This window comes from Phocoena sinus, chromosome 11, assembly GCF_008692025.1.
Source record: "Phocoena sinus isolate mPhoSin1 chromosome 11, mPhoSin1.pri, whole genome shotgun sequence".
Classification (NCBI taxonomy): Eukaryota; Metazoa; Chordata; class Mammalia; order Artiodactyla; family Phocoenidae; genus Phocoena; species Phocoena sinus.
The window spans coordinates 14,353,227-14,369,381 of NC_045773.1; the positions used below are offsets into that span (position 1 = coordinate 14,353,227).

Sequence of the window (16,155 nt, forward strand, 5' to 3'; positions counted from 1 at the left end):
TCATCTTACCTCTGCACATTCATGCACTGCACCCTTCCGGCTCCATCCTCAGTGGCCTTCCTTGAGCCACTATAACACACTGAGCTCTTTCCCTCCTTAAGGCATTTGCAAATTTCTTTTTCAGGTTTCAGTGTAAATGGAACTTTTTATAAGTTTTTGGACCTTGTTTTATTCTCTATCACAGCCCCTTCCTTATTTCCTCTTAGCATCCACCTCAACTTGTAATTATTATTATTATCATTATTATTATTATTTGCTGGGATGGGGTGGGGTACAGGGAAATTGGTTGGTTTATACCTGCTCCCGACATTTCTCCTCTTCACTCTTTTTTTGCAGAGCCAAGCACAATGTATAGAACATGATAAACAACGAATGTTTTTCAAATGATTTGATGGATTATAAATGTAGATCTAGTCAATGAGTAGCAGCAGTGTTTCTAACATCAATGAGAACAGGAAGATATATTTTTTAAAAACTTGATGACATAATTGTAACTTTTTCTTTTCATTTTATATAAATGTTTATTTTTCGTACATTAAATGCTCATAGTTCACATGAGACCTAAAATGAAGTGTTCATTTAAATAAGATAATATGCTATAAAAATGATATTTATTACTAAGCTTTCAAAAACATAGGGTAAAAATTAGGAATTAATGTAATTAAGATAACATAAACATAAATAAAACAGAAAGACTATTTTCACAACCTAATTTGAAAGCCATGATGGGCGTTTTCTGGTACTACCTGTACTTCATCTAAAACAGTAAGTTCAAAGAGTCTTAGCCAATCAGTGCCCCTTAAAATTGTTTAACTCTTCAAAATGTATAGACCCCTTTCCAGCCTTTATTTTGTGTATTCCTTAGAACAACCCCATTATGTATATGGAGAAGATATTTTCATTTAACAGATGTAGAAACTGAAGTTCAGAACAAATAAGAATCTTGCTTAAGGGTATCCAACTAGGGATAGCTAGTCCAAAGGTCTTTCATCAAAAAATATTATTTTCTAAGTACATTTTGTCACATATAACAGGAGTCAAACTCAAATGCTTAAAGATGGAGCAGTGAGTATATGGATTATGGAAGCTGGGAGGGGAGTATGGTGAAGGGAAGAGCAGTGTTTCTCAAAGGGACGGCCCTATTCAGTGGCTCACTAAGTTGGCATCATGCAGGAAGTTAGGTCCAGGATGACCTATGGAAAGCTAATTTAACATGACATCTTCTGACTTCTAAATACTGATAACTATTTCAGTCTTTGAACAAACAGACACTCATGACATCTAAACTGTTTATGGCTGGGTTTGACCTTGGGCTGAATGTTTGCAACCTCTTTAATGTCAAGGGAATTTTTTTTTTCTGAAAACTTCAGTAAATCATCAGGTATTCAGAGATTTTGGAAACAAAACTGTCTGAATCTTACAATGTGGACTAAGGAAGTAGCACCTTAGAAGAGGATGTCATAACTGTGTTTTTATCTGCCAACTAAAAATACTCTCCTGGCTGAATATATGGGTTTAATAATTGCAGCATGACAAGATGATTACATTTCATTATAGTGTCTGATCAAGTGTATGGACTTTAGTTAATTTGACTGCAGGGAAAATGTTACAACTTAAACCTTGGAATGGTCCATAGGCTTTTTCACACATGAGTGTTACTCCTGAGCTTGATTCTACAATTCTGAGAGTTGTGTTTATCAAACTTTTGATTCTTTTGTCTATTAAAAATCTTACAGTGGGGCTTCCCTGGTGGCGCAGTGGTTGAGAGTCTACCTGCCGATGCAGGGGACACGGGTTCGTGCCCCGGTCTGGGAAGATACCACATGCCGCGGAGCGGCTAGGCCCGTGAGCCATGGCCACTGAGCCTGCGCGTCCAGAGCCTGTGCTCCGCGACGGGAGAGGCCACAACAGTGAGAGGCCCGCGTATCGCAAAAAAAAAAAAAAAATCTTACAGTGGAAGAAGAAGCTTTTGTACAATTCCACGGTATTTTCTATGAAAAGTTTTGCCCTTAAAATTTTATTTTAGAATATTTGTTAAAAAATTAAAATATTTTATATGCAGACAGAGCTACATTAGTTATACATCTTGCCAAATCATAGTACTTTAACACAGAAGGCTTACTGAAAGGTAACACTCTTAAGGTAAACTTTGCTACTTTGGAGAAGTGGTTATGAGAGTCTATTGCACAAGTTATGTGCACAATTTATGCACAGAAATGTATCCTTCTTTTTGGTTGTTTATTCATTCAGAATATATTTTTTTAGTAACTACTGGATTTTAGACATTTCTCTTGGTGTGATGGATGCAAGGAGGAATAACAAGATAACATCCAGCTCTTCCACGACTCATTTTCTAGAGGAGTGAGGCAAAAAATAATATAATATGATATGATGTGATATAATATATAATTATATTATATAATTATGATATTATATAATTATGATGTTACAGTCGGCCCTTCCTGTCTCCAGGTTCTGCATCCTCAGATATGGAGGGCCAATTGTAAGGAACTTGAGTATCTGTGGATTTTGGCATCTGAAGGGCATCCTAGAACTGATCAATCCCCCTTTAATACTGAAAGATGACTGTACTGTAATGTAACATAAAACATAACATAACCCAACATACGGTAATGCGATATAAAGAATTAGAAGTTTTCTGATGAAGAATATCAATTTCAGATACACAAATTCGGTATCTTAATTCTTATCAACTGTTATGAAGTGAATATTAATTTCTCTCCTGTCCATTCACAACTGCTTGTAGCTTCTTCAAATTGTCTTCAGTTAAAACTCATATTTATGCAAACGTCTAGCTTGAAATATTAAATGATTCCAAATATTGCTGAAAATAACTTGAGCCATGTCCTTTTATTTAAGAGACTTTTTTTAGAAACTTCTAAAGGCTCTGCTCCCTAAGAATGTAAAGGGATGAAAATAGCTCTGTATGAGTTTGCAAATCTAAAGATAACAATAATTTAGGATGACAACACTTTCACTTTTAAATAGATAAGGAAAATAATCTGATTTAGAAAGACAGTAATATGTTCAATTACTTTTTGCTGTCAACAAAAATAGGCTGAAATTTATCTGCTCAAAGTTGGTTTGGGAGATTTACTAACTACTGCACTTAAAGGTAATAAAAGTTGCCTGCATCCCATTATTGTTACTATCTGAAGCCCTTGAGAAAACTTGAGGTTTGTTACGCGTAAATATCAGGAACAAATTTTCATGTTATGACATTTACTTCACAAGCTGGTAACTCAGTCATGAATAGATGTAGATTACCTCATGTTTGAATTAAAATTATTTAGTCGATGCAGGATATTATGAATTCACCTAAAATGTTGGTGTCTCAAAATGTTTACCTTTCATACTTCCCAGTTACTGCTTTCCCCCAGGCATGGACCTGACCTCGATCACTAATGCATGCTTTTTCAAAGTGCCATTGCAAAAAGTCAATATACTTCTGGGGAAAAAAAAATCCTAAAAAAAATCATTAGAACTTATGAAGTGCTGTTCCATCTTCAAAGTGATATATGAACATTAATTAATCACTGTCCAAGAACAGATACCTACCCAATACAGCATTCAGTTCCAGGAGTAACATGAGAAACCTGCAAAGATTTCAGCCTAGCATACTTCCTAGTCTTTGATGGGGATGGGAGCAAAACATTTTATTACATCAGGATTTATATTTTCTCTCTCATTGAGCTGCAGCTTACTACCTTTATTTTAAAGAGTCGCCATGTTTGTTTCTCTCCTGAGTTTACCTTGGACAAGAAAAGTTATCTCCTCACATATGCCTTAACAGACTATAAAGTATATGTTTTCAAAAACAGGAAATTTCAAAAATAGGAAATTTCAAAAATAGGAAAATAATTTGGCATTTCTGATATGTTCTCAAAAACTACTGTATTCCAAGAATTTTACTTCATTTTATTCCTTTCAAGAATATATAATTTACCCATCAAAACCTGGAATTCAGTTTAGCTTGTTATTTTAGCCAGGCTTATAAAAGAAAAATACTTATTTTCCTGATGAAACTAAGGAAAAACAAATTGCCCCAACAGTTGGCTGTATAAATCAGTCTAGAAAGCAAAATATGTGTTTCAAGCATCATTCTCTCTGTCCAGGACAGTACCAAGAACTATGAAGTACAGAACTTTTAAAAATAATGAGGGAGACAAGTTTGCCTTTTAGTAAATATTATGTTTCTTTGTCAAGACATGAAAGAAGGCCTAATAGCTACTATTTGTAATTTCATAAAAGAAAAGAAATTTTAGTGTGGAAAAGTAGAAAGCAAATAGTCTTCACATTTTAAGATAATAAAACAATACAGGATTCTTATATTCTTTTTGTTGTTAATTATTTTAATAGCTTGTTTTAAAAGTTAGACCAGATTTCCTAGACCTGTAAGTGTGTTTCTGTACGTAAACAATAATTAATTACATAGAACTCAGAACATTGGTGTTCAAGGGATACAGATAAAGATCTTGGCACACAAACTTTAGTGGAGGGACCAAGTCGAACTTACTAATTTGATGGTAATGAGATAAAAGAAATAAAAGTGTTTTAAAAAGATATCATGAACACAAGTGATTTTAAGACTTTTGATTTTCTCAGAAGATAAAAGTCTTAAATAATAATAATAATTGATTTAATTTATAGAAAGTAACCTACTCTTTTACCAAGTAAGATATTTTAAAACGGAACACATAAAGCAAGCTAGTATTCATATACAACTGCATTTCATCAAAGAGTGAACATTTCACCACAAAAAACCAAAAAAAGTCATAATCTCCCAATTATTTCATAAATTATTCATTATTAAAATCTCACTACACTGTGTGAGTTTTTCTCATTTTTTCACTGAACAATGAAACTTTATCACAGCCTTGCGCTTGGGAACCACTGAAATACTCCAGCAGTTCTCAGTGGAGTATGAAGATGGGCCAGAACTTTTTTTTTTATGTTTATTTTTTTAGTACATTTATTTACTTTTGGTTGCGTTGGGTCTTCGTTGTTGTGTGCGGCCTTTTATCTAGTTGCATCAAGCGGGGCTACTCTGGGGCTACTCTTCGTTACGGTGCGAGGACTTCTCATTGCGGTGGTTTCTCTTGTTGCGGAGCACAGTCTCTAGGCGCATGGGCTTCAGTAGTTGTGGCTCGTGGGCTCTAGAGTGCAGGCTCAGTAGTTGTGGCACATGGGCTTAGTTGCTCTGCAGCATGTGGGATCTTTCTGGACCAAGGCTTGAACCAGTGTGCCCTGCATTGGCAGGCGGATTCTCAACCACTGTGCCACCAGGGAAGCCCTGTCTTTTTTTTTTTTATTGATGTATAGTTGCCTTACAATGTTGTGTTAGTTTCAGCTGTACAGCAAAGTGATTCAGTTTTAAAATATTCGTTTCCATTATGGTTTATCATAGGGTATTGAATATAGTTTTCTGTGCTATACTGTAGGACCTTGTGTATCCATTCTATATATAAAAATTTACATCTGCTAACCTGAATCTTCCACTCCATCCCTCCCCCACCCCCCACCTCCTTGACAACCACGTGTTCTCTATGTCTGTGATTCTGTTTCTGTTTCATAGATGGTTCATTTGTGTCATGTTTTAGATTTCACATATAAGTGATATCATATGGTCTTTCTCTGTCTTATTTCAGTCAATGTGGTAATCTCTAGTTGTATCCATGTTGCTTCAAATGGCATTATTTCATTCTTTTTTTATGGCTGAGTAGTATTCCATTGTATATATGTACGACATCTTCTTTATCCATTCATCTGTCGATGAACATTTAGGTTGTTTCCATGTCTTGGCATTGTGAATAGTGCTGCTATGAGCATAGGGGTGCATGTATCATTTTGAATTATAGTTTTGTCGGATATATGCCCAGGAGTAGGATTGCTGGATCATATGGTAATTCTATTTTTAGTTTTCTGAGGAACCTTCATACTGTTTTTCACAGTGGGTGTACCAACTTACATTCCCACCAACAGTGTAGGAGGGTTCCCTTTTCTTCACACCCTCTCCAGCATTTGTTTCTGTAGACTTTTTAATGATGGCCATTCTGACCAGTGTGAGGTGGTACCTCATTGTAGTTTTGATTTGCATTTCTCTGATAATTAGCAGTGTTGAGGATCTTTTCATGTGCCTCTTGGCCATCTGTATTTCTTCTTTGGAGAAATATCTTTTGAGGTCTTCTGCCCATTTTTCGATTGGGTTGTTTGTTTTTTTGTTGTTGAGTTGTATGAGCTGTTTGTATATTTTGGAAATTAAGCCCTTGTCAGTCACATAGTTTGCAAATATTTTTTTCCCATCCTCTAGGTTGTCTTTTCATTTTGTTTATGGTGTCCTTTGCTGTGCAAAAGCTTGTGAGTTTGATTAGGTCAAGATGGGCCAGAACTTCTAAGGGTTCTTTGCCGTTTGGAAAACATACTCAGTTTTATCTATTGTTTTAGTAAAGTCCAATTAAGAAAGCGCAACACAATTAGGCTAATGAAAATATAGAAAAAAAGCTGGAAAAGCCTTGCAGAGTGTTGTGTGGGTTGTGAAAGGTTGTTAAAACCTGTTTTGCACTAAAAATAAATGCCACTGTGCAGCTTGATATAGAATTACAGGATTTTAAAGGAACTTGGAGATCATGTAATCCCAACATCTAATTTTACAGATTAATAAACTGAGGAGAGTGTCTCCATAACTTCATTTCAAAAGTTTTTGGGATTAGAACTGAATTATTTAAAATAATTAAAAAGAGTGCTGTGGGGCTTCCCTGGTGGCGCAGTGGTTGAGAGTCTGCCTGCCGATGCAGGGGACACGGGTTCGTGCCCCGGTCTGGGAGGATCCCACATGCCGCGGAGCGGCTGAGCCTGCGCGTCCGGAGCCTGTGCTCCGCAACAGTGAGAGGCCCGCGTAGCGCCAAAAAAAAAAAAAAAAAAAAAAAGAGTGCTGTGATGGTTAATTTTATGAGTCAACTTGACTGGGCCAGAAGGTGCCCAAATGTTCTGGGTGTGTCTGTGAGGGTGTTTCTGCATTTGAATCAGTAGACTGAGTGAAGCAGGTTATCCTTTTCAATTTGGATGAGTCTCATTCAATTCATTAAAAGCCTGAATAAATAAAAGGCTCAGTAGGAAAGACTTCTTTCTCTTTGCCTGAAAATCTTCCAACTGCGATATTGGTTTTCTCCTGCCTTTGCATTCAGACTCAGAATGAAAATTACACCATTGGATCTCCTGGTTTCCAGACTCAAACTGGAACTATACCATTGGCTCTCTTGGGTGTGGAATTCTTAGCTTTCAAAATTACATGCTAATTCCTTATAATATATCACTCTCTGTCTCTCTCTCTCTGTTTCTCTCTGGGTCTCTGTCTCTGTCTTTCTCTCTGTCTCTGTCTTTATCTCTCTATATACACATACATGCATACACATACACACACACACACACACACACACACACACACACACACACACACACTCCATCGGTTCTATTTCCCAGGAGAACTTGACTAATTCAGGTACTGTGTTCAATAGAGATGTTGAAATAAATTCTTGAATTCTGGAACAGAAACAAATTAAATACGTTGTTGAATTAAATATGTAGTTCTGTAGACAATAAGGTAATAATTATGGCATACAGTGGGTGTATAAAACGTGACATCCGGAGATGGAGTACAAACTGATAACATATAGAGGCTTAAAAATAGTAGATTTACTTAAGGGAGGTCATGATTATGTTATTGCATTTGGAATCTAAATTGATTCCAGGTCATCTCTCACTGCTTGCATTTGCTGTTATAGAGAGCAGGCGTGCCCTTCTATAAGCCATCTTCTGGTGTATAGTCAGAAAAGGGACACTGACCTGGAAGGATTATAATGTGAATAGTAAGAGAAGAGAGAAAATGGAGTTGAATTTGAAGTTAACATTATCTGTGCAGCCCATAGCTCTATAGTGTTATATTTCCCCTGTGTCAAGTGTCCTAACTCTTATTCACTTTCGTTTTCTGGCAATTTCCAGGTACAATCACTTTTTTTTTCCTTTTCCTGTAAGAAGTATGGAAATGAGTTATCATGTTCATAACAGTGTATAACAGCAGTATACTCAATCAATTAAGGGATTCACTGGCAATCCTTCCTAAATGTCAAAGGAGTGTATACATCACAAAGAATATTTTCCTGAAACACATTGGTGGAACCACGATTGGTTCCATTCTTTAGTGCCATTTAGTGTTGAGTAGGTGGACTACTCATTTTTCTTGAAGCTGTTTTGGAATTTGATATAAATACAGGTTGAATATGTTTTCATAGTCTATTGAACAGTTAAGTAACTTATTTCATTAGGTGTTTAGTTCGTAGCAGTAGATGACAGCTGCTCTGTTGACAGCTTACAGTGTTGCTTGCAACGTGCTCAATACTTGTGTACATTATGTCCTTTAATCCTCATAAAAGTGACATGAGGACGTTAAAAGATGTGCCCAAGTCCTCACTAAGAGTAGAGATTCAAATCAATTGAGAGTCAAATCTCACACTTTTTAATATTAATGCCAAATTATATTCTGAAAAATTTAGCATGGATGGGTGAAAATATAAATAATATATTAGATATTGAATAATACAGACATTTAATACTCCAGTAATCATGAATTAAAACACACCTGCAAATAAATGTGTTGTTGAAAAGAACTGACTTAGCTTTTGGATTCTTACTCAAATGACTATGTATCTAATTCTCTTAATCGCAAAAACAAAAATCTCATAGTGTATTTCATGCTCAATCTCTACTTTGGGAACCAGGACACAAATCTTGTCTCTTATAATTTGAGGAAACCATTAAGACCATGTGCCAACACTGGTATATCTGATCAATACAAATATGTGTTGTTCAGGCAGCTGTTAATGTGAGTGTGCCAAACAGTATTTTCTGTTGTTTATTTTGCTCCATCAAAGCACAGTCAGATCTTAATGTGCAGGGATAATAAGGGTCATTGATTTGTACTGCATGCTTGACACACTCTTCAGCAAGGAGCAAGTTCTGAACTATGGAAAGTCATTGTCCATCTGCTGTTGACTACATCGAGTATTTTAAACAGCTCTAAAATATTTTAGAAGTGAAAATGACAGAATCCAGTTTTGAGGATTGTGTGATTTGAGAGTTGGGAGGAGAGTTCAGATATTTTCAGCATAATTTAATTAAGAAGTTGTGCCATGTGAAGAAGGCAATACTAGTGTGACCATTCCTCACTCCCAGCTTCGCAGGACATCAAATCTGATTGGCTGGGAGGTAGAGCAGGCTGACAGCAGATCAAATCCCTCAAGGCTGTTTGTGAAGGATAGATGATTACTTAGAAGGGCATGGGCTCCCTCATTAACCTTTCCTCTTCCTAGGCTGCTTTGTCCAGACTGTGCAATCCCAAGAAGTGAGACTGCTGACCTTATCAGGTACAGCATAGAGAAGAGTCAACCCACAAAAATCTTTCTAAGCCTTGGATGGTATAGAATTATTTTTAATAGTTGCAGAGAAGATTGGCAAAAATATATATATATTTTTTGACCAAAATGTCAAAAAAACTTTGTAAAGTAATTCCATTCCCAGATTTATTTATAATACAAAAATAAACACCACACACATTGCTAACACTTTGTAATAATTACCTGAGAATTGTTCATGCAACCTCTTCCTTGGGAGAATTCAGAATTGATTTTAAAATTAAACTTTGCTGTAAGAAATTGCTTACTGTATACAAGATTCATTAGATGTTTTTGCTGGTTCCTTTTTCCCTTCTTTTCTTTTTCTTTGCCAGAAAGTGCTTTTTTTGCCATTTTTATTACCGAACTGATAGAAAAGTGAGCTGAGAAGAACATCAAGTACATGAATATATTACGGGGTACAAATATTTCTTGTCCCAATTTGATTCAGAGATAAAACACAGCATGCTTTACAATAGCTTACATTTTTAAAGAACCCCAAGGATAAACAAATGATTTTACTTTATTTCCAACTAGGGTGAAATTTTAATTTACTGAATTAAATTGCCTGGAGCATATAATAAATGGACATCTTAGCTATGGAAACTACAGTTTCTTTCATATTGACCATCGTCATCAAGAGAGTTATTTATACTCTCCGTTTAAGTTACTTAAAAGCCACAGTAGTGACAACTCCATGCATTAATTTGGTGCCTTCTGAATGTGTGTAATCATGTGTGGACTTTAAAATTCCAAAGTGTTTAAAATTGTTTTATTAATGTACCGTAGATATTTACAAGATTTTCATAATATACATTTTTTCTTTCCAAACAAGTCAGTTTTAAGAATGTATCTTGTAACAGGGGCTGGAGAGCTTATTTACAGAATGATTTGCTTTCAAAAAAACTCAAAGATTTATTGTTTTCTTCATCATATAAGAGGCTGAATAGCAAAACAGTAAAAAATCGTGATGACAATTGACAGGAAATGGATGCTAAGTTCTATGACTGAAACTCCTCTGGAACTCAGACCTGCAAAATATAAAAGTGAAACAAAATGTCTTGAGAAAAAGTAAAATTACTTGTTAGATTAATTCTTCATGAACTAAAATGCATACTGTTATTTCTCTTTTAATAACACATTTTAGTACACTTGTTTCACTTATATTGGATTTAATTTTAGGAAGTGTATTTAACCCTCTGTCCTAGGATATCTGTTTTAAATATAAAAATAAAAAAGAAAAATGCCTAAAATTGGCCAAGTCTGACTACAGGGCAGAGTAGTATTGGCTAACGTGGCAGCTGGTGACTTATACTCAGTCACAGCTTCAGGTAGATGCGTGAGTGATTCTTCTAAAGAAGAAATAATAAATTATTATTACATGCTAAATATGACCGATTGGTGATACCTGCTTAGGACATCATATTGAGAGGATTTGAAAGCGCTGACTCAGCTCAGTATGAATGTCGTAATCGATTAGTGATGTCCGCCATGAAAATGGGAAGAGAGGTGTTATGTACATGTGCTTCATATTTGCTGTCCTTGCTCTCAGAAGCCTCCAAGTAAGTAGCCATAGAGAAACGTTCTCGTTTTTGTGCCAATAGAATGAAGCATATACCAATGACACACAGTTGTGAGGGTTTGTTTTTTTTTAGATTCAAAATGAGGAAATATAAAACTGTGATTTATAAGCATGTTGTAAATCTGAGGGATTAAAGAAAGTTGACTCATCACCTCTTGCTCACAATTGAAAAGTGAAACCATAGACCTTTTATTTTTTCACCCAACATTTAAACAAGAATTGGAAAGATTCACAGAGCCCAGATTTCATGCTGGCATCTGTCTGGATTCAAAATCTACAACAGGAATGGTGATTCAACTTACTTGACATTTTTGGAATCCTAATTTCCTCACTGCTGCTTCCATCCCCACCATCACTAACTGTTCTTATTTCAATCAAGTAGTCCTCTTCAAATGGAACCAGAAGCTCAGCAGATGTGTTGTTTGTTTCCAAAATATGAGTTTTACTCTGTCTGTTTTGCCGGTACAGAATCTGAATAAAATGGTGAATCAAGTTAAATGGACATGTTGCTTATCTAAGGTTCAGAAACTCTTATGGAACACTATAACACTACGAGCATTATACATGCTGTAATCCTTGGATGGAAATATCTGGTCTGTGCCTTTTCTTTAAATTTAGTTGTTAGAGAAAGATTTCCTTTTTGGCCAGTGCTTCTGAAATGAGAATAGATTTTTCTCTATTAATTAAATAGCTTCAGGCCATTATCTTTGGAGCTTGTCGTGAAAAGTTACTGGTTAGTTTGGACCCATTTCAGTTGTCTGAATACTATATGCATTTGCCAGGAGAGGATGTTCATTACCACTGATGGAAATGGTTTGCTCTGGGTTTTTGACTGTACTCTTGTTGGAGTCCTTTTATGTTGTTAAAAGATGATATCCTACTGTAGCCTAAGTTCTAGAAATTCTATTTGAATATACTTTTTGACCTCATACTCATCTCACAGTTACTATCTACATACACCATCATTTTTTGATGGCAAGGGGAGTCACTTGAAAAAAGACTGTTGCATACTATAAAGTTTTATTTCTTAATGCTCCATGACACATTCTGACCTCACAATATAAAATTTTCCATGAAGAATTTAAAAGCAGCAATGCCAAGTATTTTCAGAACATTGGGAAAAAAAGATTCCTATATTTCCATGGGCATAAAATTTGTTTCTTATTTGGTTCTGACATTTCTGGTTCCTTAGTAAGTTAATTGATATGGTTAAAAGAAAAACAGAATACTCACCTTGTAGCCCAATACTTCAGACTCATTTTCCATGGTTTTTACATGCTCCCAGTTTAGGCATAATTTAGAGTTTGTCAGCTTCCAGGCGATGTTAGCTGGTGGTTGGCTTGGAGCTTTAAAAAGATGATCAAAGATCCAAATGAATTTAAATTAGCTCATGGTTACTATATGACCCATTGACATGAAAAGGGAAAATAAATCGTGTATAATTAGCATAGAAGGAGCTAAAATGTTTTCAGTGTCTTTTGAAATATCATATTAATTCTAATCAGAGTAAGCAAATTCATTCAAATTCCGGTCATTTGGAAATATCTCTGTGACAAACTTATGAATTAATAATGGCATGCTGGATGTCCAGTATTAATTTATTAATCACTGCTGTTGAATTTGTTTACTTTACTATATATGAATAGAGGGAGGGCTTCTTTATCTAGTGTTTAATTTGTCCATCAATCAATAAGCATCTCAGACAAACTCAGGCGGCAAACTTTTTACATATATCAACACAAAGGTATTAATTCCTAGTAGTCCTTTACTTAATAATCATGTACTAGTTAGGACTTTCACTGTAAGTAATACAACCAACTCAAGGTGTTTTAAAACAAAATATTAGGAATATACTGTAAAGGATATAGGGGACTCTCTTAGAATTCCTGGCAGAATGCAGCAGAGCCTCAGAAGGAACAAAAAATGTCCAAAAGCCAAGAAGTTCCTCTCTCTACCTCTCACAGTAGTTTTTGCTGCATGCTCATCTTGCCATAGACCATCTCTTTGTTCTCAGTGAGTGTGGCAGAAATCATGACTGCTCACCTACACCTGAGGTTTGAAATTTCCTCTGTTCAGAGATAGTCCAAGCTAGAATTTCCAAGTAAAAGCTGATGATTGGCTTAATTTGGCCATATTCTATCTTAGCCCAATCAATTGTGGCTAGACAGTGAGAAAGATACATGTCACTTAATATAGATAGAGCTGGTAGGAACCCTGAAGAGGAAAAATTACAAACTGGATGATCATCCCAAAAGGTGTCTACTCTAAATCCAAACTGTGCTTTTAGTTCCCTGAAATTAATGTTTTCTGGGAGAAACGTAGTGGAAAGTAAGGGAAGACGTATTTAGAATCAGCCTTCTAAATGAATGGATCTTGTCCAACTGAGAAATTTTACATGCGAGCAAACTAGAGTCCAGGTTGGAAATCTACATCTTTAAAAGCATGCAGCTAATGAGTGGCTGATCCCAGTCAGAATCCTGGTCTCTTGATTTTTAATCTAGTTTTTCTCCATGACAGCATACTGTTTCTCAAAGATTTGAGTCCACATGATTATTTTTGAGATTTAAGAAACTGGAGACATTAAAAATAATTCAGCTGGATAGCAGAGGCAAAGATAAAACTACCCGGCAAGATGTTTTTGGCATCTTATTTGAATTTGTGAGGTTGAATGAGCATAGTATTTAACTCATTATAACACTGATGGGAATAGAAATGATTTCTTTTGGAGTTTTGACTCAACTGCTATTTAATGTCTTATGTGCTACTGGAAGAATCACAGAGTGTCCAACATTGCATTATGATACATCTACTTGCCTTCGCCAATCCCCTGGGTTATCATTCACCCAGCCACTTACACCTCATTTGGGATGTAGTGGAGAGATAAATGTTTCCCCTATGCTCTCATGGGACTCAGTTCATATTTTATTATGAACTTATCACATTGAATTATAGCTATTCATGCTCTGTGTTTATTTAAATTTACTGAGGACATATGACTTGTTCAACTCTGTATTCCATCATCCAGCATGGTGCTTGGCATGTAGGAGGAGGCATATATTTCATATATGTTAAATAAATGACTGTGTAATAGATGGCTAAAGAAAAACTACTTGGGGTCCTGTGTGATTTTCTTGGGTCATATTAATTATGTACTGGGCTGTGGGAAGATCCATAGGTGACACAGTGTGGCCAGTCCATTCATTATGCTGTCCTATAATCAAGGCCAATTGACATGGCCAAACCTATAACAATCCACGTGAATTTATAAGACGAGCATGCCAATTGGATCAACCATGTCCTAGTACATTTCTTGGCAATATAAACCCAATCATAATAAAAGACTGTGAGTTTTGCGCTTGGTAAGAACTCAGTGAATGATTGTCAGTATGTTTATTTCTGAAGGACTGATGGCAATGATTATAGTTTTGTAACAGTTTTCCCTCAACTTATCCCAAAGTGCCTTTTCTAATCTTTTTCTCAGCTATAAAAGAGATAATATAAAAATTCTCACAAGATACCAGTTTTAATATCTAATATACTCCTGTGACTCATTTCTTTTACTTTGTTCTTTAAAACAAAGTGCTAACATTAACAACATCATACAATCAATACAGCAAAAATATAAATTCAGTCCTTTGATGTCACTGGCAGTGATGAATTCTGAAGGTTTCATCTATTGCTGTGCCCTTTCTGTTTGTTTGCATGTTTAGATAAAAAGTACTACTTTTAACACTATGAATCCATTGATGAAGCGCCAGACTGAGAGAGAGAAGAACTGACTTCTACTAACTATATGGTAGTGATTGTGTCTTTGATACTGGAACATTTGCATTTATTTCCGCATCTGCCAAAACAGAAGTAAGGCTTTCCATGAACATAAAATGAGAAACATTCTGTCAAGAATGAACTCACGGTATGAATGGCCAATTGTGTGGATTATTTGGAATGCTTTACCTCTCTTGCTATCCGGGAGGTGTTGGGCTTTGAAGTCAGAGAGACCTGAATCTGTATCCAGTCTCTTCCAAGAGGCCTGGTTTTCCAATCTTTGGAATGAGACTAAAATATTTTAGTTATAAGAGTTTTAGCTTCCATGAAATAAAATAGGAAATATTCCTATCTTGGTTAGTGGTGCAAACTAAATAGCTCAGTAACTGTTAATTCTCTTCGTGGGAGTAGCAGTTCTTCACTGTGGCATTATGACATAATCAGTTTTTCCGTTGTGTTCAATGCAGTTTGCTACTAATAACAGAATTCCGAAGTTTGCAAAAGATTCACTTCTTAAATATAATTAGGGTATACTCAAGATTTTCCCTTAATAATTTTGCTCTTACTTGGGTTCTTTATGTGCTTTTCGAAAGGCAGATAAAGTGGTGAAGTCTCAGCTAATTATCTGGGAAGTTCTCATAGTCTATAGCTTTTCTTATTTTTGTCCATGAGTGTGACTCCAATGCCAATGCCTTGTGTCCAGTATTTTTTTTTTTAAGTTTCTAAAATGTGCTTCAAAAGGCCATCATCTTATTATGAACACCTTTAACAGCCCTGGTTTCATGAATTTGATGTATTTGCTTAAACTGGATTGCAAATATCTATGTTGAAATTGAAATTTGTATTACCTAGGAAAAACAAAACACTGTCATGTGGATAATGTAAAACAACATGCCATGGATGTTTGTACCTACTTGGTACAAGTACCAAGTACCTACTCAACAAACAAGCACTTTTCTAGTTTACTGAAAGAATTTTGCAGGCAATTTCCAAAGACTAAATAATTTTCTATTAATCAAATAACAGAGCAACATTAAACTAGCCCTCTGCAGCTCTAATGGCTTCCCTGTGATCAATTTTTCTGTAGATGGCATTTATATTCCACTGTAGTTCACACTGTGAATTCAATTCAAAAACAACTTCTTATGTTACACTTCTAAGTAACAGCATGGGGTTGACATTTGGGAAAGAGAGAAGGAACATAAGTGCAAGATGAAATAAAAGCTTAATGCTTCCTTTATGTCTAAATATGGATTGATTGCATTATTTACAGCAAGAAAAATCCAGTACAGAGTGCTAGTCAGTCGACGTCAGGGGCCAAATTGAACCAAAATTTGCAAA

At 35.6% G+C, this 16,155-nt stretch overlaps 1 protein-coding gene across 6 annotated transcripts in view; it reads right to left on the minus strand.

Moving 5' to 3' along the window:
* Positions 1 to 9,582: 9,582 nt before the first annotated feature.
* The window catches only part of CNTN6 (contactin 6), a 293,620-nt gene continuing 287,047 nt past the window's right edge, over positions 9,583 to 16,155 (minus strand). For 3 of the 6 annotated variants that reach the window (XM_032648984.1, XM_032648986.1, XM_032648983.1), the window contains 3 exons: positions 12,283 to 12,395; positions 11,352 to 11,520; positions 10,398 to 10,498 (listed from right to left, as the gene is read on the minus strand). In XM_032648984.1, the coding sequence (XP_032504875.1) occupies positions 10,398 to 10,498; positions 11,352 to 11,520; positions 12,283 to 12,395 (383 nt within the window). Of the gene's footprint in view, positions 10,499 to 11,351; positions 11,521 to 12,282; positions 12,396 to 16,155 lie in introns of all 6 variants that reach the window. The other 3 variants (XM_032648985.1, XM_032648982.1, XM_032648981.1) reach the window with 2 other exon arrangements.